Raw genomic sequence first — 24,498 nt, 5'->3', positions numbered from 1 at the left:
TCATTTTACCCATAAGCTTCACACTGCCAAAAATATCCTTTTTGTCCCATTTACTACATCCTACATTTAGCTGTCCCTTGTCAAGCTAGTAGTCTGTGTTTTCGGGATTGTCACTACGTTTTTGGTAGCATATGCTCTTATGAGATTTTGTTGGGAGAATGAAAAGGAGGAAAGAAAAAAGTAAAAAAGTAAAAAAAAAAAAAAAAAAAAAAAAATGAGTTCGGTACTGTAGTAGACGGTCGATCGACTGCTCCTTTTGGTCGATCGACTGAAGTCCGAAAGAAAAGAAAGAAAAAAAGAGTTCTGTACTGTCTAAGCAGTCGATCGACTGCCCCTATAGGTCGATCGACTGAGGTTTGAGAAAAAAAAAGAGAAAAAAAATCAATTCGCATGTTTCAAGCCCTTATTTCATTGGCGATTTTTGCTCCCATGTTACATTTATATCTTATGGGGAGTTTATTGATTTGAATAGTTTGGAGACTGTGAGATTTGTGCTTGATATAGCACCGTTTCGTTGTTTATGAGCAAGAAGTTGGATGTTGCCATTTGGTTCCGTTTTGGTACTAGCTTGATCACCTGTACCTCCACTCTACCATAAATGTTTTGCCTCTTCTTACCCATACCTCACATATCCCATATATACCTCGGCATGTGTCATTGGTCATCTGTTCGGTTGGAATGCGTATGTACGGTTATAGAGATCATTTTCTTATTTTATTGCTGGCATGTTTTCATAGGTCGTAGTTAGGTGAGAGTCACTACAAAATTAATTCTTTCTATCTTACATATATTCATCTGTACTTATTGAGTGATTTGAGCGACCCGTGAGAGTCCAATTTGATAAGTCTCTACAGTTGACGGTTCAGCAGTCTTTGACGGCTTCATAACTCGTTTGCATGATTCACATTACTAATTGATTGTTGGTTGTGCATTAAATTGGTTTAGGCCTTACAGTTTGCATTTCGCTCTGAGACTGAACTCGTTCCATTAGGTCATTAGATCGAGTCTAGTTCTTGCTTGGGGACAAGCAAGGTTTGGTTTGGGGAGATTTGATGCGTGTCTTTTATATGATGTTTTACATCCCATTTTACACGCATTTCAGAGCTCATTCTTGTAGTTTATGCTATATTTCTCCCTATTTCCGTCTACTTCCGTATTTTGTACTTTATTGCAGAAATGTGAAGAATTCAACGGGAAATCAAGCCAAATCCGCCCCCGAGTAATCTGCATTGCAAAATGACGTAAAGGAACTGCTTAAGGAACGAGCTTGGTGCGCAATCCAAGGCCCAAAAGACAAGTCCACGAGTTAAAAGAAGTCAATTAGCACTTTCGACCGATCGATCGACGACCACCTTGATCGATCGACCAATGCTCGGTTCCGAAGCTACTGTTTCTTTGAGGAGCGATCGATCGACCAAGATATTACGATCGATCGACCAGATTTCGACTGCAGACGTGAATTGAAAGACCGTGAATCTTGAAGCCCGTGAAGTTTAGGTTTAGGAAATAAGATGTTGCGTTGATTTCTATATAACGTAACATAAAACCATCAGTTTAGATATCAAGTTTTTATCTAAGTTTCTATCACAATACAGTACTTTCAGTTTCGGTTTATTTCGAGTAACTAGGGTTTGAGATATCGATTTTAGCATTGGAATTCTGCCTTTGTTCTCAATCTTTCTCTTAAATCTCGGTATTCATTCTGCTCTAGTTTCAGTTTGTTGTTTACTTTCATTATTAGTATAGAATTGATAGCTAGTGTCCCGAAAGCCAATTATCGTTTTGTCGTTATTGTTATTTACCTTAAGCATGAATTCAGTGATTGTTATGAGTTTTATTGTTGTTTTCATCTTTATCATGAGTAGCTAATTCTTTAGTGCTAGGATGTAGGCGATTTATGGCATAGGCGGCATTAGATTAGGGAAGGCTGTTTCGCGTGTTGGTCGATCGGCTGACCTTATCAGTCGATCGACTGACCTCGTAGGGTTTATATTCGTTTTATTTGAATTTAATCTTGTATTTAACGAATCGAATGCATGCGACCAGTTAGATACCTATTTCGTGACTGACCCATTAGATCGAAAGGTAGGGGAGGTTATTAGACCATCAATTAAATCGACTAAATTGTGCTAAGATCGAAAGATAGGTATAGTTTAGACCGTTAGTCACTTTTCAGGACGAAAGTTAGTATTAGTGACATTAGGGACCTATAGCGAGATCGAGAGATGCTATTTGTTAAGAGTGGACCGAGAGGACCTCTTTATTTCCCGCCTTACCTGTGTTTGATTTAGACCGACTTAGTTTGCTGCCGCCGAAGCTATAATGACCCGACCATCCTAGTGTCCTTCTTTTACCTGTTTAAATCTTTTATTTAGTTTACTGTCTTTATTTACTATTAGCTGTAGACCAACTCAAATCAACCCCCACAATAGTTACCTCGGATTGAGCATAAATCAACTAAAGTTTACAACTGCCTCCTTGTGGTTCGACCCTGTTACCACTAGCCTAGGTTAGTCTTAATAGGAGATTATAAATTTTATCTTTGGTACTCACAACGACGGGTATCACGCCTATTTTTCTTTTGGCTCAAATTCTCCATTTTTCTTCTAAGGCATGGGGGGAGGGTTCCCTGCCGGCTGGCCGACCTACCCGCATACAACTCTCTCAGCTTTTCTTCACTTTCTTCTTCCTTGAAGGTATGAAGGGGGTTCCGTGCCGGTTGGCCGGTTGCTGACCTAACGATAGATAACTCTTCTCAGCATTTCCTCCACTCCTTCTCCCATGGAAGCTCTTTGGGACTCTTTTTTTGCTTTCGTTCTCCAATACCAACTCATTCCCTACAAAATAAGATTGACACAAGTAGTATGGGAGTAACATCACAAAATGCAAATAAAAGGGATATAAACCGTCCCAAAACGCGTCAAATCGCGCTGAAAAAAAAGGAGGAAATGCTAACCAAATAAACACGCATCAATAACCTGTGAATAAGAGTTATGACCACTCAAAGTTTAATCAATCAAAAATACGTTGACATACAAGAACTCCGAGTTAAAAGTTCCGTATACAACAAATTATATTTTCAAATCGTAACACTCGAAAAGAAGAGCTGTCTGAAAGAAAGAATTGTCGTCTTTGAAATTCAGAAATATTAGTTTTGATCAATTGAAGTTATTCGGTAGAAAAAGTGGATAATTTCGTATAAAGTGGCAAATTTCAGGAATGCTAGATGAATGTTTTCGAAATAGAGTAGAACCGTTGTAGTACATTATATACTCATGATTCGGTTCGATAACACACGAAGAGGGTTAAAGCGAATAGTGCTGGTACGTAATAGTCTAATACAATATCTCCGCCGACGGCCAAAGTCCAAAGTCCAAACCCTTGCTTTGTGTTTGTCCTCGCTCTCGCTCTCTCACCAAACTCCAACCTAACGAGAGAGAAAGAGAGAAAGCGAGCGTATTGCTGTGATGGCGGCTCCTGAAGCTCCGACCCGATATGTCGGCATCGACCGTCAATCCGCTGCGTTTCGCCTTATGAAACAAATGGTATTCTTCTTTCTTCTTCTTCTTCTTTGAATTTTAATAGTTAATTGATTGATTTTCTCATTGTATTCAACTAATCTTTTATTGATTTTATTAGGGTTGGGAAGAAGGTGAAGGCATGGGCAAAGACAAGCAAGGTATCAAAGGTTACATTCGTGTTCAAAACAAGCAGGATTGCACAGGTCCCTTCTTTGAAAGCTTTTACTCCCTAGTAGTCCCTCCCTTCTAATCATTTGTTTACCTTTGTTTAAATACGCTGGACTTCTTAATAAATGAATATATAATATGATAATCACATGTGAAATGCCCTTTGAAAATTCAGGTATTGGAGTGGAGAAAAAAAATGTTTGGGCATTTGATACCTCTCAATTTGACAACATTCTCAAGAAACTCAAAGTGGTATGTGTATGCTTTTCATTTTTTTTGCGCATTTTCTCCGTTTTTGAGGCGGTGTGGTTATCTCATACCTCTTTGTTTGCTTGTTTGTTGCTTTTTTTCTCGCATTGCAGCAATCAGCAGACCCCAAAGTTGAACAAGGTAATTGCTTTTGACTCACAGTGTAATTATATCACTTTGTTAACACTGTTTCTCAACATCTAAACTCGCTTAACTGTGTATCTGCGCGACAGATAACAAAGATGATGTCGAAAAAAATGCTGGTGAACCCATGGAAGATCAGAAACCAAAAAAGGTTACTCGGCCACAAGGAAGGTATCAACTTTGCAGTTAAGATTGTTTGTATGATGCCTACTCCATGTGTAGCATACTGATCTAATCTACTCGTAAGTAATAATCAGGTATGCCAGGAGGGAAAGGGGGAAGCTGGTCAAGGGATATTCTGCTAAGGATCTCGAAGGAATACTTGTAAGCTCCAATTGCTCAAATATTACTTGTCTGATAATGCTTGGGACGAATACTATCATTATTCCTAGTACAAGTTAATGAATTGTGTGCATAGCCTATCATCAATACAAACCCCCATCAGAGCGAGGATGTGTTCTTTTGATTTAACAATTGAATTATATTTCCATCACTTGTCGTTTTGTAGCAGTGTTACTAGTGTAACAGTGAATTCACTTATTATATACTGATGATGCTCATCATTTGCCTTTGTCTAACGTTGGCTCCTTTAAAAGGGTAGTCATTGCACTACAGTTACTGATTAGAACTCTGTCCTGCAGGTCCAGAAAACAGAGGAACCATCATTTGCCCCTAAAGACGAGGAAACGGAGATGGAATTTTGTGATGATTTGTATTCTGATTCAAAAGGTAATGTTTTGACGCCTAATTCTAGATCGTCTATGCCTTATCTAAATGCGTTGCATAATAGTTTTATTTATAAAGATAAACATATTTTCTCCTGGTTGAATAAGCATGTATGAGACTATGAGCATTACCTTACTACTCCCTCCATACCACACCAATGGTAACATTGAGAATCTTGGCACTATTCATAGTCGTAGGGAATCTTCGATATTATTCTTAATCTATAAGACAAAATATAGCCAAGTGAGATCTTATTTGATTTATCGTCATGAATGCTATAAGAATATCAAATTGTTATAATTTTTAATAATGTGTAACTAAAGATATTCATGTTGCAAAATGTATCTCGACAAGTGTGAAAAAGTCAATGTTACCATTGGTGTGGTATGGAGGGAGTATTAGAAAACTTTTCATTTTGGTTGTCCAATGTTTGACACAATTCAATATTAGGTACTTCATACTTGAGTTTTGGTTAATTCCACTCTAGGTACCTTATTAGGTTTGAACATAGTTTCACTTTGAATAAACAAGGTGTGGCCAGTTCCACTTTGGGTACTACGGTCTACGGTTTGACGATAATTCCATTTTACGTATGCGAACTAAATTTTATTCCATTAAGTTAGCATATACACAGTATCTTCGTATAATCAGATAATTTTCTTTACATTTTTTTTGACTTGCCAAAAATCTAGTACTTCCTCCGTTTCTATGTTATCTTCCCAATTCCTTTTTTTGGACAATTTTTTTTATCCATTTCTATTTTTTTCGCACTTTTTTGATGACCTTTTACTAATTTGTCCCAGAGACTGGTTACAAGTGAAATATATCCCACCTGCGAACACACTTCTCTTTATTTCCATTCCAATCTCTCATCACCCTTAACCGCCTAACTGACCACCGCCCACCACCGGTCCTTGTCATAAATCATTAAATAGGCCACCCATACCACTCTACTAGACCCACTGGCCACTACTCACCTAGCCGCTGTGTTTCTTAACATCATTTCCCTGGTACACCATCAAACACTGTTTGACCACACATTCTCAGAAACTCTATGGTAATTGAATGATTTAGAAATTTGTAATTGGCGTTGATGTTGGATGACAGACGCAGAATTAAGCCATCGAGTACTAGAGGTGGTAATTGTGGGTGATGGGATCCGTGGTCGAGGTGGCGGTGGGTGAGTGGTGGTCCGAGTAATTGGTGGGTGAGCGTTGTTCAAGATGGCTGGTGTAGTTCTGACTTCTGAGTTATGAGTGGTGCGAACAGTGGTTGGAGTGGCCAAAGGGTGACTGATACCTGATGGTTGAGGTGGCCGGTGAAGGAATGGTGGGTCGGGAAAACGTATTTGGTAAATAACAGATCTCATGAAATTTAAGTTGAGACCTTGTATTACTGATTATGCCATTTTAATATGCTGCTATTAGCCGCTAATTGAAAAACAACAGATTGGCGTGAATCTACATACAAAATCTACTATTTACCAACCACATTATTAAAATGATGATTGGTCAATCTAGTTTTTACCCGGAATTTTTTTTGTGGCCTTGATGCCGATTATCAAAGGGATATTTTGCTTTGTAATTAAATGTTATTGTGTTATGTATCGGTTAGGTTGATTAAATGCAATACTTCATGCATTTTCAGGACAAGAGACTGTTGAATATCCACCAGATTGGTGGGGCTACAAGCGTGGATTTATCTCTGGTGGGTTTCTTGGAGCTAAGTCCAAAAGGAGGAAAACTGCATCTACAGAGGCTCCCAGTAATAGCAAGAAGATTGGGTTCCTGGAACAAGATCAAGAAAATCTTTACCATCTTGTTCAAGTGAGTAATGACTCATAAGTTTCTGACCTTTTGATTTTTCAAATGTGGATGTGTTTATGATATGGAATGTTGAGATCCTTATTAGCTAACTTCACCTGAATGTTACATCATTTAGCTTAAATGAACATATTATATTTAGGATGATTCTTGTCAGCCGACCCCATATCATTTTGGGATTAAGGCTCTGATGTTGTTGTTGTTGTTGGAACATATTATATTTAGGATGATTTCCACTCTAATATCCTGTGGCTTGGGCTAATTCCATTTTTGTGCCTTGGGATACACTAATTCCACCTCGATGATCAGAGTTGTGAGTTATTTCCCACTTTAGGTATCTAAAGGGTAAGAATTACTAAACCCATTCAAGCTCTAAGAAGAACAAATAAAATGGATATTTATCGGGCTTGTTTTCTTTCGCAAAAGTAGAACTTTTCCTCTTATCTAGTTGGTTTGGCAAGGTGATACTGATACTTGACTCCTTGACCAAACATTTATTGTGGAAGTTCCAATATCAACAAGAGAAGCTAAAAACTGTAAGATACAGTCTTCGTCTCATCACCAAGACTTCAATTTTGCAGGATAGAGCTACAACAGGTAAACAAGGGCTTGGCATCAGAGATGGATCTATAAAAGTTGCTGGTGGTCGCTTCAAGGGAAAGAAGACATCTTTCGATGACAGTGAAAGTGAAGAAGATGATTCTGGGGATATGGGTTCTCCAGATCAAGAAGATGATGGCGAAATGCCTGAAACAGATTCTGATAAGGAGTCTAAAGTGAAATTGAAAAAGTTGTGTCGGCGGTTGCTCCGGAAGGTTTGTTTTCATCTTTTTTATTATATATATTGAATCATATGTGAACACCCCTTCCCCTGAACATGAGAACACTTTTAGTTACATTTCATAACACAAATAAATTAGTTACATTTTACATATTCGTCATGTACATTTCACTCATATGTGAGGTACTTTTTTAAAATTAATAATATGGTCATAGGTACATTCTGAACATTATGAATACACATGAAATGCATTTAGAATAGAGTTGAAGTTCTATCTGGATCTTAACGGTATATAAATGTATACTCCCTCTCCTATCTACGCCAAACTACCAACACACTATTTAAAGTCAAACTTGTTAAATATTGACCTTGATTATATTTAGTCAAATTTTAGAAAGTTGTATATAAAATTGACATATTTACGTGTTTTATAAAAAGAGGTTTCGGAAAATTATAATTTCGACACAAAAAAGTAATATATAAATGAAGAAAAACGTGGTCAAACTGTCGTTTCCTAACCGTGAAAAGTCAACTGGGTAGTTTGGTGTGGATAGGAGGGAGTATATTTTTCCCCCCTCTTTATTTTACCATTTATTCATTGTTTCACATGATAATTACTGATGGCCTATCCCAGACCATTTAAAGATCCACTCTCTCTTATGGTATTTGATGATGCCGTAGCTGATTAGATTCCCTTGCAGGCACCTTCTGATAAACTAAAGTTGAAACAGCTCAAAGTTCAGATAGAGCAGCATTCAACTTCAGTCTTCTTGCGTTTTAGTTCGGAAAGAGATGCTCTTTCTTTCTTAAGACAAAAGGTATGCCCAGGAGCAAATATCTCGCATCATACGATGGCTTATGCAACCTATTTAGTCATTTTAGTCATTTTCTTAACAACATGGAAGCTATTTCATCAGATGCCTATAATGAAAATTGCGTAATTAATTGCATTGCATAATTGCTACGTCACAAAAGAAGAGCAACCTATTTAGTCATTATGCTTTGCATCATTATAATTTAAACCAAACAAGGATCTTATACATGATATTTTATATATTGCAGCTCGAAGGAAGTTCAAAATTCCATGTTGAAGGAAAGAGTGTAGCCTTGTCTACAAAGAGAAGCAACTAAAATTTTGGAATTGTAATGATATGTATATTGCATATCAGATTCAACCTTGTTTATGGTGTAGACATGGAATGGCCTTAAACCACAATTCCTGTATTTGTTCTCCCCTTTTTGTATCTTCTGTTTGTAGATGATGGCTGGAAGCAAGGAGTTAGGGCCTAGGGGCATTATTGTCCAAGATGAGAATTTAATTAATTTATGGTAAGACAGTTTGGAGCCATCAGTTTTGAGTTCTAGAACTCTTGATTATACTTTTGTACTTGCTTATTCTCTATTAATTCAAGTCATATAGCTATGTAAGGATGGTTTGCATAATGTTGGTGTCAGTCTAGCTTTCACTTTAGTTCCCAGGTTTGTAGAAGTGTCCCAACTCCATGAAGTGAATCTCAGCTTGATTGAAACTTGAATACCGTGGTTTGTGTCGTGGAAATGTTGAGCTAAATACTCATTAGGTAATGCTCTAAAGTTGTTCAATAGCTGTCTGAACAATTCAGATCGGGCTCGTAATGCACACAAAAGCAGTGAGGATAATGTATATTAAAATTGATAGCTATATCTGACTCGTTCAAACTCGTTAACTTGATCTCTAATCAGTTCTACTGCACTCGTACTACAAGGGGAGTGCTGGATTTCGCATCTGGAACGAAAATTGCAATGGCGATGTTTCTACTAGTAGAAATGAGATCATATGCAGCTATATTCTTTTTTATTTTTTTTAGACAAGGCGCAAGTCGCAAGTCGCAACTATAAGACGTCAAGTTGGTAAGTAGGTATTCCAGAAGCTATAGATTGTGCGAATCAATATGTTAACATCGTGAGAATTATTCAAAACTTTTCAATAGCCAAAAGATAGACTTAATAAGGTTATGGCCTTGATATTAACACAAGGATTGAGGGATGAAGACAAACAACAAAGATAAACTCCCATCTTACTACAAAGACTCCTTCCTACGCATTGGTCCTTGCCTCCTTTAGACCCTACCATTGTCTTTAAGCCTAAGATCCCCCCAATATTTCTTTTTTGATATCTCACTATTTTGTGTATTAAGTCTTCTAACATTGTGAGAGATAATGTTAACATATCCCATGCATCCCTACTCCCTAATCAAATACTCCATGATTGCTTATACCACTTGTTGATGACATTTTCTTGTTAGCTTAGTTCATCAATCGGTGTATATTCGAGGGAACCTTGCTAGTACCAACAGGTAACACTCGTTATCCCAAATTTCCAAAAAATGATTAAGATTATCGATTTTTGGTTGTACAAAACTCTTAAATAAAACAGCCAAACAAATATTTGCTATACTTAAATTTTACTTCGAGGTTCGCCCCTAATCAGTCAAGCCGATTAAATGATGCTATCAGAAGGGATATGAATTTTAAATGAAATGCAAGTTTGGCTTCACATTTAGGAAAATAAAGATAGGGTAATGTCACGTCGTTCACGTTATTGTTGCCATTTTAGCCTCTTTTTTCAACACGCTTGAGGACTAAGCTCGTACCACTCTATGTAATGCAAGTTGCATGCATAATGCTTCATTAACAACTACCTACATTTGCTGACCAACTGCTATAGTTAGACAAAATTATTATTGGACAAAAATACGAGTCTACAACAAGTGTAGTAAATCTGATTTAAATTTACTAAATTACGAAGCAAATAAATACCATGGTGGTTTACAAAAGATTTGGTGCTACTCTAACTCTCTACATCATTTAAATTTAGTCCGATACTTCATTATACTGGATTATTCTACCCATTATCAAGTTTTTTTTTTTTTTTTTTTTTTTTTTTTTTGGTTATGGTGAAGTTGAGCAAAAATTAAAAATAAATTAAACAAACTACAAGAGCTTATCGTAACAAACACTTGGTATTAGCTAGGCACAAACGGACATTAACATTACAGACTAGCAGAAACTATGACGTGATAAATGCAACTTAGTTATATACTCCGTAATAAAAAAATACGCAAAATTTTTGGAGAGACGATATCTCATTAAGTTATTGACAATTCACCTTTATCGTACCTCTTATGTATGTTTTTGTACCTCTATCATTATTATTCGTGGACTCAAAATATGTCTTTTATTATAACAATCGTACTGATTTTATCATATATTTTAAACATTTTTATTAATACTCCATTTTATAATATATATTTCTATTTTATTACTTATTATACCATTTATCCATCAATTGATAACTAGTAACACTTAAAATATACAGTATGATTGTTAGATTAACAAAGATTCAAAGGCATTGACGGACTTATTAAGTCAACCTTGCTTATGATAATCTAATTGCATAAAGCACGGAGTTCTCTCCCTATAAATACAACTCCGGCCTTCATCAAAGTCCACTTACTTATATAACAAATCAACTTCACTAGTACACACATTTTACTCTTTATTATCTATAATAATAATAATAATAATAATAAACTTGTATATGAAAATGAGTGAGCTTAACTTTGAGAGATGTGATGACTGGGATTTAAAAGCCATAGTCAAAGGACAATCCAAAGTTAGTAACATTATTATGGATACGAATACGGATACGGATACACCACTTTCTTATACTTGGCTTCAAGATTACTACCATAACCAACATAATCATGCAACTCATCTTCTCCTTGATGACCTTCACCAAATTTGCACCCCTATTTCTCACAACATTATTTCAAACATTTCTTCCCCTCAAATCCCAGATACTACCATGGTTGCTACCACTGATGACGATGATAAGCTCGCGGAATTTCCTACTCATCAGCCTAACCAAAATATAGATCATCATCTTTCACAAACAAACAATTCAGCCATGGCACCTAAAAGAAGGTTTGTTATTTTTGTGTAAAATCCTGGTTAATATTCCCTCCATTCCACTTTTATTGTCCTCGTTTAATTAAAAGTCATATTTGAAAAAAAATGGTGAAATACCGTAAATGGCCCTTGATCAATATAATAAACCTAAAAACAAAATATATATTAGTAATAAAATGAGGAAAAAGACAAGTTATTAATTTGTGTATTTCACTAACTATATTTTGAAATAGGTTAATTAATTTGGAATATAAAAAACACAAAAAGAGGATAATAAAAGTGGAATTGAGAGAGTATAAAACTATAAATTTATTGTCAGGCATTAACATCCATTGATTTGATTCTGATTTCGCTTCTTCATTGTTGTGTTCGACAGGAGAAATAAACACAAAAAGACTTCAGTTCATCAGGCAACAGGAGATCGAGTAGCGTTTGATAAGTGGAATTGGAGAAAATATGGCGAAAAGCTCATTAAGGGTTCGCCTTATCCAAGGTTGGTTTGTCCCTATCAAAAAAACTTCCATTATTCAAATTAATAACTCATTTTGCTAATTGCTTTCCGCTGACTCGACTGCGAATGAATGAATTAAAACATACAGGAGCTACTACAGATGTAGTAGTAACGCAGGGGGTTGTTTAGCAAGAAAACAAGTGGAGCAAAGTTGTACGGATCCTCGCAAGTTTCTAATAACTTACATTGATGATCACACTCATCCTTACCCTAGTCACCGCCCTTCTCAAGCCGGTCGCACTTCTAGAAGATTCCATGCTTCCTCACTTGACATATCCACCTCTAATACTACCAACACGACTGGAACAACGTCTGCACCAATAAGAGCAAAAGATACGGTTCATGTCCATTATTGGGATAATGATTTTGATGAGTTGTTTGCTGGTTTGGAGGGTTTGGAAATGGACGTAATCTGTGATACAAGTTTGTTTTCCGATCAATATCGGTGTCCGTCTAATGTTGCTTAACCAAAGTTCATTCAAAATGCCAACTTTATAATTATTGTAAAGATAAAATTGTTTAAAGATTGATAGTTTTCGAGCATAACTTCATGGCTTTTTTCTACAATATTAGTTCTCCCATGAAAAAACCGGCTCTCAATAATCCAATTGTTCTACTATATTATTTGGTTGAGATGGTTCATTTAATACGATAGCAGAGCCATGTAACTAAGAGGTCACAGGTTCAAATAAATCCTGGCAGCCTCCAATAGCTTCAAATCCTTGTAGCCTTCAATATCTCAAAAAGTGGAATTTTGCACATGGTGGTATCAAGCAACTTGTGCACTAACCACTTCTCAAACCCAATAGGCATTCGAGTGAAGAGGCGTAATTAATAGGATATAATTATATGAGTTGAGCCTCAACTATCACCAAGCGCGTGCGCTGACATCTCCTCAAGTTTAATGGACATTCGAATAAAGAGGCGTAATACGATAATTGTAGTAGTTAAGCCTGAACCATCACCTTAAAACTTTGGTTGAGATGGTTCATCTAACACGTTATACGGGTTAATACATGCATTGAAAAGCACTTTGTGGATTTATCTGTTTTGTACATCATCCTTATAGCCTTGCACTTCTCGAACACAAATTCTCATTATAAACGGGGATATCCGTCTATAATAAGAGAGGGGTCGGATTCCTCTCATAAAGAGGCAAGTGGGAGGACAAGTGGAAAACTAAGGAGGTGTTTGGTTCACCCAATATAGGTATAAGGTATGGGTTTGGAATGAACCAAACTCATACCTTGTGTTTGGTTGACAAAATTGAAGGTTTGATACCCATACCTCAAACCCATGAGGTATGGGTTTCTCATACCCAGGGAGGGGGGTGGGTATGAGATTGATACCCATGGTATCAAATTATAAATATTAAAAAGTGATAAAAACAATTGTAAAAAATCATTTTATATATTTATTTGATTAAATTTTCTCTATATGATTTAATAGTATACAAATTATTATTAAAAATATTGTATTTTGAAGAGTTTTTAGCTTTGATTAGTTTCTAACCTCATACCCCCAAAATTGAACCAAACACAAGGTATGAGGTATCAAGTTCCAACCCGATACCACCCAGGTATGATTCCCGATTCCAAACCCATACCCACGCGTGAACCAAACACCCCCTAAGTGGGTTACCATTTGGCCTTCCACTTGCCTCTTTATGAGAGGAATCCGATCCGTCTCTCATTATAGACAGATATCCCCCGTCTATAATGAGAATTGCTGCTTCTTGAACGTTCCGTAATCAAAGCTCTTGTGCCATTGGTTCATGAAAGGGACTCAAACTTTGTGTCCGTCCAGAAGATTAAAGCCATCATATAGTTGAAACATTCAACAAGATAGGGCGAAATCGAAATAGAAGCAAAATAGACATGAAAACTGGTTTGAAATTCATATTCTATGCCTAAAATGCGATTTGGGAGAGGGGTAAAACGCAACAAAATAAGAGTATCAATATCCTAAAATTCATATTCTATGCTTCCCCGTGCACCGTTACCACACTTGATGCCTTTTGCTATCCTATTAGCTGGGCCTTTCCGTCGCGTGGTGATAAGCAATAAACTAGGTCGTTAATATACTAGAATTAGCGTACCAAATTAACAATTTATAAGCCAAACTATACTCTAGACTACTCTAAATGATAAAGTAATATAGTGCAAGTAAGGGTCGGTCCCAAGAGAAGGTCTTTTAAGCTAAAAACTTGAAATGTAAACTATTGACTACTAATGACAAAGCTATAGACAAACAATGGTTATTCACAATGGCAAACAATAGAGAGACATGAAAAAGGGGGGTTTTTGAGTTGATTGGTAACATGGAACAAAGTAAAATTTGCAAACTTGGTCTAACAAGCAATACAACAAACACTTGGTGAATAAGATAATTCAATAATTAAAAGAACTTGGTGCAATCCTACAAGTTCCAACTTTTCTCAAAGCAAGACTCTTTTCTCTCTAGTTTTCATTTACCCAACAACAATCCTCAAGCATGTGATTACCACTATCTAAGCCAACAATGACAATCCTACTTCAACTACAAATTCTAACATTAAACCATGTAAGAATTGTAACCAAGAGCATGAAGAACAAAACCAAGAGGAAAGTAAATGGGATATCACAAAGATATGTTTAAACCAACAAATCCTATGATACAATCAATTTCTACTCACAAAGGTTGATACTTTAAACCAAGATAACAACAATCATGAGATGCTTCAACAAGTTATTACAAAAGCAAGCAACTTTGCAACAACAAGCAATAGATGAATGAAAAAGAGGCAAGGGTAATTACTTCTCACAACAAAACATTCATCATGTCATTAGAACTTAGAAATTGAAATAAATGAAAGAGTAGAGATTAAGGAGTCAATACAATGATAAAGATGGAAACTTGCAATGGATTACACCAAGTAGGGAAGAACTAGCCTTCCATAGTCTTCATAAAACCCAAAAACAAAGAAAGATTACAACTTGAATGCCAAATAAATTGTTCTTGCTACTACAATTTTCTAGAGATTATTCAATGCTTAGGTGATAACTAGGTCTTCAAACATGAGGGGTATATATATGGGTGCACACCCTTCTAGGTTAAACACCTCAAAACAAGCCCAAAAACACGGAATGTTTACTTAAGCCCGTGTTTAAAAACAGATTTGCGCAGCCTCCCTGAAGTCGGCGCAGTCGCGTCTCTGCGCAGTCGCGCATTCTTGCGCAGTCGCGCCCCATCTCGAGTCGACTTCAAAATCTTCAACCTTACTTCCTTCTTTACTTTCCAAGTTTCACTCCTACTTCTTCAAGCTGGCTTCTAGGCTATATGGGAGCTTCTTGTGCTTGTCTTAACCTTTGAAGGGTGCTCTATGCCTCTCGGGTTCCGTTCATGAGGATCAAATCGTCCAACCGAGGTGAATTACACAAGTTCAACCACATCAACCCCTATGCCAAGTGTTAGGAAAAGTGAACCGAAAGACCCATATTAAAAGACACGAGGGTGATAAAATCACCCTCTTAGACCGACATAAAACAATGCTATCACGTGGCTGGCTCAAAACCGATGTCGACACGACCTTCTCTTCCTCCTCCTCCTTAGCTAACCTTGGGGTGTGTCACTAGAGACTGGGATGGTTCATGGGTTTCGAACTGGTCTTCCCGTCTTTCTACTTCGAACCCGTTTCTGTGTGAGGTCCTTGCCATTCATGATGGGATTAGGAGGTCTAGTGTCCTTGTTAACAACGTCTTGATTGCTTCCGATTGTTTGAATGCCGTCAACTCTATTTTGCATCCTGATGCTCCCCGTGGCCCCCTTGCAAACATCATCCTTGAGTGTTGGGATCTTTTACAGGACTCTCCCCAGTTGAAGCTGATTTTTGAGAAAAGATCGGCCAACCGTGTTGCGGACGCTATTGCTCACTACTCTCACTTAGATTCTAGTCCCATGAGGGGCTGTTTTGAGTGGGGCTGTGTCCCCTATTTTCTACTTGAACTATGTAATTCTGACTATGTTTTGGCATGTACGCCACTCCCCCCTCCCCCTTGATGTAATTGAACCTTGTTCTTGACCTTTTTATTTATGTTCGAATTCTCCAAAAAAACAAAAATATTCTATCCGAAACCTTTGCTTTTTGAATTGGATATGAATATTAGTATTAAAACATTTGTATTCGATTCGATCTGAAATTATATTTTTCTATTATTTACTATATTTTTCTTGTTGTTTATTATTAATTTTTATTTAACGAGTGTGTTTAGATTGTAATCCTTATACCGGGGGTTTGAAATTCATATTCTATGCTTAAAATGTGATTTGGGAGAGGGGTAAATCGGAGAAAAAAAATTACGCATCTGAGGTAGTACCTCGGACCTTGTAGTTTTTGAGTATATACACAATTTTTCTAAGCATATTACCATTCATAAATATAGTTTTTGAGCAATATTATATTTTTTTAGTGTAATGTTTTAGTAAATATGCTCAAAAACTTTATAATAAAGCAGAACTCAAAAACTTAAAAAAAAAACTCAAAAAATAAACAATAAGAGGTACTACCTCAAATGTATATAGGAGTATCAATATCCTACTGCTTGAACTTCAATGCCCGATACAAAAATCTACTATTGTATATTACGATAATGTCTCTGCTATATATTTATCGGGGAACCCGGTCAATCATCAACGCACGAAACACATTGAGATTGATATTCATTTTGTCCGGGAAAAGGTTGCTCTTGGCCAGGTTAAAGTACTTCATGTTCCATCCCGCTATCAGTTTGCGGATATATTCACCAAGGGCCTCCCCAAGTTCTTATTTGATGACTTTCGTTCTAGTCTCCGCATCCGTCCTCCTCCCGCTTCGACTAAGGGAGGGTATTAGAATATGTCTATATTCTTTTATTATCATGTTCATACTCAGTCAAATATGGTTGTATATTTGTTAGCTATTCTTTAGCCTTTAGTTGCTAATTTGTAGTGTAGAAGATCCTTTGTATTAGAAAGGTATCTTAGCTAACCTAGTATGTAATTTGTATATATAGGTCGTTTGTAACCTTTCACAAATCAGGCAATATAATCACTTCTTATAGTATAAAATTCCCGTCGCTGGAGTTGGCCTGGATTATTATTTTTAAGCCATTCCAGTTTCTTCGTGTTCTATTGAACTTTTAGCGCTATTTTAACTTTTTTAAGTATAATTTTGAGAAAATTATACTTTTATCCAAAACTTAACAAAAGTTATTTAAAATATATGTCGAGATCATCGGAGTAAGAATATAGAAAAGAAAATTATCATGTAAGACGATGAATACGATCGTATTTTAAACTTAATTTCCAAATAAATCCCAAATATGGATATATGATTATAGTCAATGGTTATTCGCATCCAATATCCGAACATATTGGTTCAGATATGGATATCCGAAACTATTGATTCAGATATAGATATCCGATCTGAATTAGCTAATACTTTGTATCAAATATTCGATCCGTGTCTGCCCTACTAGCTAATATCCATGGTTTATTGTTACTTGCGCGATAGGATCTATTGCTAAGTCGATGCGTTAGAAAAAATGATGAGTGATTACTTGTTATCACCCAGTCGTTCTTAATTTAACCACCTGATTATAGTTTGTATTGTTGATAGAATGATTGGTCTAGAACCTACCAAATCTATATATAGATGACTTGTTTCTTAACCCATATCCATTAAGCTTAGCAACCAGACTTAAAAATCTCTTGGTCGTCAAACTTGTTGGACATTAATTTGTTGATTCAACCACGCCATGCTAATGTTTCATTATTAGTACTCCTACATGTTAATGAATACGTTTCGTTCCAAATCAAATTAAATTATGTAGATGTCATATGTCTAATTAAGTTGTACAATTGTATAACAAGGGACTTTGTGAATCATATAATACGATTAAATGTCAATACTATATTATTTAAAATATAAATTACTAAGAGAATAAATAATTTAACCGTTTATTTTGTAATCTCTATTATGACTCTAACTTGGCTAAATTCGTATTGACCAAATCCATATTCTGACGTGACTTGAAAACCGAACCTGAACATGACTCTGATCCGACTTACTCATTTGACAGACTTATTACAAACTAACCAATGAAAATTTAGACAAAAAACATAGAGAAAAAGTAATGATTCATAGTAGGATTTAGTTTTTTAGCCATTGGAGGTGGAAGGTTTTTGACAAAGGAATAATAATGAGAGAAAGATAATCAAATAGATAAAGAGAGAGACATGCATGCATAGTGATTGTTGAAAAGGACACCTAATTAGAGGATACGTCTAAAAGTGATTAAACCATGTAATTGTATAGGTATAGGTATATATAATTAACTCTGATCTCCCTCATCGTACAAAACAGTATTAGGGGAAGCAAGGCAGTTGAACAAAAAGTAGGTGTGTAGTTGGCTTTACCTCTTTACTTGTAACCTACAAGCCTCTCCTCGCTCATTTTCTTCTTATGCTTACCCACGTGTTTTTACCAAATCTAACATTTTGTCCATCCTACATACCGTACGTACTTACTATTTATATATATAAGTTGATTCTTGTTCATCATAACACCATTTTCTTTAACTTGTTTTCATGCATCAACCAAGTTGTTCACTTGTTTTCCAAACTTATTCTTCGCCTTTATAATCCTCGTATAATTTGATCGCAATTGTCAATTATTCTTTCTCTTGTACTAATTCTTACGTAAATTATTTACAAATGTTTTCATGAAAGAAATGGAAACAACAGAGATAATCTCGTCATCAAATAATCAAGTAACCCTAATTCCATACAACAATAATCAAGATGTACAACAAATGATGATTTATTCATATGAGAATGAAAATAATGACATGTTCATGACCAACCAGAATAATAATAATAATAATAATACAAATATTGATGAAAATAATGCTGTTTCTTCACAAGGCATCATTTTCTCTCCTTTACCTCTTACATCTCAAATAATTCAAACTCCGCAAAATCCTACATTAGATAACATTGATTGGGTCAATCTCTTTTCTCAGCCAGCAGCATGTGATGATCAACATATCGGGATCGAGTCAAGTTTGATGTCTGTGGAATCATCAACTTCGTCAGGGAACCCTAATAACAACCATCTTAATAATGACACTAAAATGGGTGATATTTATGAGAAAAATGGGGGAGAAAGAGGGATAATGAAGAGTAATAATAATGGGTCAAGAATAGCACGATCTTCATCTTCTATGAAAAAAAGAGGAGTGATTCCGAGGTTTGCTTTTCATACAAGAAGTTCGGAAGATGTTCTTGATGATGGATATAAGTGGAGAAAATATGGCCAGAAGTCTGTTAAAAATAGTGTTCATCCCAGGTATCTATCTATATTTTGCACTAGCTTCGATATCTCATTTTTAAATGATTTATTTACATATTATGACTTCATATTAATTATTTATTTTCTATGTAGGCTTGAGTTTTCCAAGTAATCGGTGAAACTAGTTTTAGTCCCGTGCAAAAAATGCACGGTTATACTATCAAAATTTTAGACAGACGGATATAATTATAGAGAGTTGAATAGAGAGTCGTATTTTTAATGACTTGATAAATGAATTAATTTTTATGTTATTATGATAATCTAAACCCGTGTAAATTTGCACAGTATGATGTTTAAAACATTAGGTGTAACTAAAAGTATACAAAAAATGATTACATTCACTGTCAAGTCATATATAACATTTTAAATTTGAAATATAAATTACGTACATTAGACATTAATTAAGATATTGTACATATGCAGATATGCTGAACCCGCGACATTTCACATAACCTACATTTTAATATAATAAAGTGTAGATTAGCATTTCATTTTTTTTAGCCTCTATGTACGTTTTTGTAGAAGTTACAGCAGCCTCTAACAGAAGAAACCTTCAAGCTTGATCAATACTCCATTAATGGAGGTAAACTTAAGCTTTTAGAAGGGAAGAAACATCAAGCTAAATAAAAGAGGAAATTTTATTACCAATTTTGTTAACTTACAAAATCTGTTATGTACATTCCTTTATATACAAATCAGAAATGCTAAGGAGTAAGCTAGATCAATGTAACAAACTCCTAAAGTTAGTTACAAGTTTGTTGTGCGGATGATGTGGCGATGAGTCAGCTCTAACAGAATTCTGTTAGAGGCTGCTGTAACTTCTACAGTTTTTTAGTCTTTATTTAAGCTTCTTTTACGTTTTATATTTTTCCTTAAAAGATACTTTAATCTGTCAACAAAGAAAAAATTGTATTGAGAGAAAATTAAATAAATCCAATGCAAGTTTGTGGTAGGGTACACCTATAGAAAATGCAATTGTTTACCCTGATTTTAAGGAACCAATGAAAAGGCTAGAAATAACCTAGCTTTTATAATAGGTAAATTTTCAACCTAATTATACAACAACAATAGCCATAAAAATTATTTTTCATTGTTTGCTTAAGACAATAAGATAATAGACCAAATTTGTGTAATAGTCACACTAATAGTACTCCCTCTGTTCCACTAAATTGTTATTTGTTAAGACAGAGGGAGTAATATTCAGGCCCGTCTAAGCCTAGGCGCTCTATGCGCAATGGCACTAGGCCTCAGAATTTTGGGGGCCCAATTCATTTGTTTGTTTAAAAATATATAATTATTGATACAGTTGATAATAGAATACTATTGATAGCACAATGGTTTTTATGTCAATTCCCTCATCATCTGGTGTTCGACTCCTTGTTTGAGCATTTTTGGGCTTTTTTAAGCCGTGGGGCCCACATTCCACTAATGTATTTAATCGGTTTTTTAGTGTAGTTTTCTACTTTTCTTACATTTCTATTATCATCTAGTTTTTCAATAATTCTTGGGGAGGGGTTTTAATTGTATTCTATTTTTTTCCTTTCTTTATTATCTTTGGTAAAATTTATAGCTCCAAATTAGTTTAGTATATAAACTTCATTTTAATATTTTCAGTTTACTTTTGCAATTTGAGACTACTGCCCTCAAATCCCCATTACATTTGTACTGTTTTTATATGACCTCGATAATAAATAAAGAATTGATTTCTAAAAATTTAAGCATGACTAAATAAAAACTTTTTTTGACATTTATTTATATGAAACAGATATTCGTGTCTAGGGTAAGAATAGTATTTATTGTATATTCTATGAAAATTTGGGTAAATGTTAATAGTGCTTAACTAAAGTTACGATAATATGGGCCTCATATTAAAACTTTGAACCAGGCCACCGAAATCTCGGGGACGGCCCTGGTAATATTTTATAGGAAAATGAATTTATATTACTAACGAGTTTAACAATATTAACTCCAGAAATAGTCGCATACATTACAATGTTAGGGCAATGGTGGTTAACCTTTTTATCTTGGTTTGGTATTTGATCCGATCCGGTCCAGGAGTACTTCTGATAGGTACAATATGCTTTTTATAGCATGCATGCTTGTTTGAGGATCGAATAATTAAGGTTATTAAATGATTAAATCATAGGCTCTAATGCATCAAGAAGCATTTAGACCATCTTCATTGTAGATGTTTGATAGTAGAGAAGTAAAAAATGATAAGAGATAGCTAGTGGGATTACAAATGGGGAAATTTCAGGATATAAATAATGACTTTTTCAAAAGTAACTCTTTATGTCTCGGTTATTTATTATCTACAGAGTATTGTAGTTTTTTTACACAAAAATCAAGGAAATAAGAAAATGTAGTGAGGATTATCACATGGCAACTAGTCAGGGGCGGAGTCAAGAATTCAATCTATCTGGGGCTAAATTTTAAAATATGTAAAACGCTATTTTTTTTCTCGAGATTTGTAATACAAGCCTACAATATAGGCTTGCTAAGTCAATACTTATAAAATGATTTTATGGATATTAAATTTTGCGCACCGATCAGATTTAGAGTCTTTGGCCAAATATAAACGATTACTAACAAATACAATTGTACGAGTTATTAATTATTATCGATATTATAATATTTATGTTGAATGGAGCTCATTTATAATTATTCTAAGAATTTTGATGGTGAGCTATTAAAACTGAGCTCGTAAATTTTTTTTAGTGAAATTCATTTAAAAAAGATGTACTCATACTCTCTTCATTTAAAATTTTGTGGCAAATTTTGAAAATTATATATTCCGTAAAAAAATTTATAATATAGAAATTATATAATAACATTTTTCATTCATTATCTCACTCGTTAGCCGTAAAATGATTGATAAGTGCTGGCAAACGAAAAAAATGAAAAGAAAAACAGCTGTAATAATTATTTCTGGGGAAAAATACACCATAGGGATTTGATCCTGAGTTGGTTCTCCGAAAACCAAATACCATACCACTACACTACAAGGCTACCACTGATTCTTTACTACTTCAAATAATATATATTGTTTAGGCCTTAGAAACTACTCGGGCTTAAGCCCGAGTAGCCTAGCCCAGGTTCCGCCCCTGTAACTAGTCTAAACCTTACCAAAAATAGAAATAGATGACAATAAATTGATACACCCTAAAATGAAAATAGATAACAATTTACTAGAGTGGAGGGAGTATATCGTAAGAGAATTTCAAAATATATGGAATGACTTATTTTTTGACGATAATACTATGGCTCTGTTTGGTAAAACTAACTGAAAAAGTAGCTGAAATCTGAAAAGGTAGCTGAAAACTGAAAAGGTAACTGAAACATGAAAAAGTAATTGATAAGGTAGTTGAAAATTAGGAGCTGATAAGGTAATTGATTATATAAAAATGTGTTTGGCAAACTAGCTGAAAAGGTAGCTGATTTTGGTAAAAGGATATGATAATTATTTAATATTATAAATTAAAGGGGTAAAAGATGAAAAATATCTCATTTCAGGTACCTGAAATCTCAAATGCTACTTGAGGTAGCATTTCATTTCAGGTAGCTTATTTGACCAAATAAGCTACTTGCCAAACACGTGCAAAAAATAACAGGTAGCTGAAATTTTGGTCAAATAAGCTACTTTGGTCAAATAAGCTACCTGAATTGTCGTGCCAAACGGAGCCTATGTCTATAAATTTATTTAGGTATAGAGTAACAAAAAATCAAATATTAAGTTACTTGTAGAGCTACAAATATTATTTAAAAAAAAGGTTTGGTGTTAAAATAAATATCAATTATAATTTTCTTATTTTATTACTATCTATGTACTCTTCTTGTTTATTTTTACTGTTCACACAAGATAAAACAGGGAGGAGAGCATTTGTGGTTGTAGTTAATGAATGACAAGTAGACAAGACCAATAAAAAATTTTTCAATATAAAAATAAAAACAAATGAATAAGATAGAATAAAATAAGTGAATAAATGATCGGGACATATGAAGTATCTTATACATCTTGAACATCATAAATATATACTCCGTCCTATTCACAATAAACTTCCCCTTTCATTTTGACACAAAAATTAAGGAAACACACTAGCTCACCATATAAATAAATTTGGACCACACAAATACACTACCTTACCATACAATTAAATTTGAACCACACAAATTCTTACCAAAAAAAAAAAAAGAAATGGGAAGTTATTGTGGATAAACGGAAAAGGAAATATGGAAGTTTATATTGAACAGGAGGGAGTATATGAAGATACCCAATATAGTTTCTTGTTATTAAATTCTAAAGTTTAATTTAAAGGTATAATATGTTCTTATTTTTTTGGTTGTGCGTGCATATTGAAGGAGCTACTATCGTTGCACATATCACACGTGCAACGTGAAGAAACAGATACAAAGGCATTCAAGGGATACAAGCATCGTGATCACAACATACGAAGGAATACATAATCATCCTAGTGAAAAATTAATGGAGACTTTAAGTCCTTTATTGAAGCAGCTTCAATTTCTCTCCAGATTTTAGTATTTGTCCAACCAAAACGTTCAGAGCTAGGTCTAGTGGCTAACTCCATAAAAGTGCATTAAAAATGCTACAAGCTTTACACTTTCATTGTTGACAAATGATTATACTGTTGTAAACACAAAGTCAAGGTGAAAATCTCACCTCCGGGATTTACTCCACCGTCCTCCTAAAAGTCTACATTTACTATAGTAAATATGGCAAATGTCTTTGGTGCATTTAATGTATACACACCGTATTACGTTGTATAAATACCGTACTCGATGAATGAGAAATCACACAACTTTCACTATCAATCGTAATCTTTAACACGTTATCAGCACGAGCTTGCTCCGAATTCGCAAGGTATCATTTTCAAAATACTCGTAATAATTTAGCTCTTACAATTTTTTTTTTCAAAACAATTATATTACTAAATAATATTTTTAACATGGATCACCAATGTCATGGGATCACCACTAATTTAAGTTATATCTCAAATTCTAACATATATTTCATCACCGAACCTACTAATGACTTACCTATAAATATCCCTGTTGTTTGCCCGCAACCGCAACCACAACCACAACCATAACCACAACCGAGTGAACCATCGATTGTTGCCCCACTTAATCAACACTTATCAAAACCGATCCGAACCAACCTCAATAGTCAAGTAGGGAGACAAACCAAAAAGTGTCACAAAACCCGCCAATTTTTTCCCGAAAATATAGCGGGACCG

At 34.9% G+C, this 24,498-nt stretch overlaps 3 protein-coding genes and 1 long non-coding RNA gene across 5 annotated transcripts in view; all 4 read left to right on the top strand.

Moving 5' to 3' along the window:
- Window positions 1-24,498, top strand: part of LOC141652392 (uncharacterized) — a 278,323-nt gene that overhangs the window by 159,920 nt on the left and 93,905 nt on the right. The gene's annotated exons all lie outside the window — the stretch shown is intronic.
- Window positions 3,273-8,855, top strand: LOC141653761 (G-patch domain-containing protein 1). Its single transcript, XM_074461606.1, has 11 exons — window positions 3,273-3,545; window positions 3,640-3,724; window positions 3,865-3,941; window positions 4,052-4,079; window positions 4,172-4,253; window positions 4,340-4,406; window positions 4,724-4,811; window positions 6,456-6,634; window positions 7,213-7,446; window positions 8,114-8,230; window positions 8,475-8,855. The coding sequence occupies exons 1-11, from the start codon at window positions 3,468-3,470 to the stop codon at window positions 8,541-8,543; spliced, it is 1,104 nt and encodes a 367-aa protein (XP_074317707.1). The 5' UTR covers window positions 3,273-3,467; the 3' UTR covers window positions 8,544-8,855.
- LOC141652389 (WRKY transcription factor 22-like) lies at window positions 11,324-12,409 on the top strand. Its single transcript, XM_074459852.1, has 3 exons — window positions 11,324-11,378; window positions 11,740-11,856; window positions 11,963-12,409. The coding sequence occupies exons 1-3, from the start codon at window positions 11,362-11,364 to the stop codon at window positions 12,339-12,341; spliced, it is 513 nt and encodes a 170-aa protein (XP_074315953.1). The 5' UTR covers window positions 11,324-11,361; the 3' UTR covers window positions 12,342-12,409.
- Window positions 18,820-24,068, top strand: LOC141652388 (putative WRKY transcription factor 43). The gene is made up of 2 exons (XM_074459851.1): window positions 18,820-19,240; window positions 23,603-24,068. The coding sequence occupies exons 1-2, from the start codon at window positions 18,960-18,962 to the stop codon at window positions 23,778-23,780; spliced, it is 459 nt and encodes a 152-aa protein (XP_074315952.1). The 5' UTR covers window positions 18,820-18,959; the 3' UTR covers window positions 23,781-24,068.

Source organism: Silene latifolia, chromosome 4 (assembly GCF_048544455.1).
Source record: "Silene latifolia isolate original U9 population chromosome 4, ASM4854445v1, whole genome shotgun sequence".
In the NCBI taxonomy this organism is placed as follows: Eukaryota; Viridiplantae; Streptophyta; class Magnoliopsida; order Caryophyllales; family Caryophyllaceae; genus Silene; species Silene latifolia.
The sequence above is the reverse complement of the archived record's forward strand: the minus strand, read 5'-3'. Positions and strand labels throughout refer to the sequence as shown.

What these genes read in the sequence shown, in the direction of transcription:
- LOC141653761 (XM_074461606.1), top strand. Translation starts at nt 3,468, where the DNA reads ATGGCGGCTCCTGAAGCTCCGACCCGATATGTCGGCATCGACCGTCAA. An exon ending in AAACAAGCAGGATTGCACAG is followed by an intron (nt 3,725 to 3,864) that starts GTCCCTTCTTTG and finishes TTGAAAATTCAG; the next exon opens with GTATTGGAGTGGAGAAAAAA. An exon ending in ATCTTTACCATCTTGTTCAA is followed by an intron (nt 6,635 to 7,212) that starts GTGAGTAATGAC and finishes TCAATTTTGCAG; the next exon opens with GATAGAGCTACAACAGGTAA.
- LOC141652389 (XM_074459852.1), top strand. An exon ending in AAGGGTTCGCCTTATCCAAG is followed by an intron (nt 11,857 to 11,962) that starts GTTGGTTTGTCC and finishes TAAAACATACAG; the next exon opens with GAGCTACTACAGATGTAGTA.
- LOC141652388 (XM_074459851.1), top strand. Translation starts at nt 18,960, where the DNA reads ATGTCTGTGGAATCATCAACTTCGTCAGGGAACCCTAATAACAACCAT. An exon ending in AAAAATAGTGTTCATCCCAG is followed by an intron (nt 19,241 to 23,602) that starts GTATCTATCTAT and finishes TGCATATTGAAG; the next exon opens with GAGCTACTATCGTTGCACAT.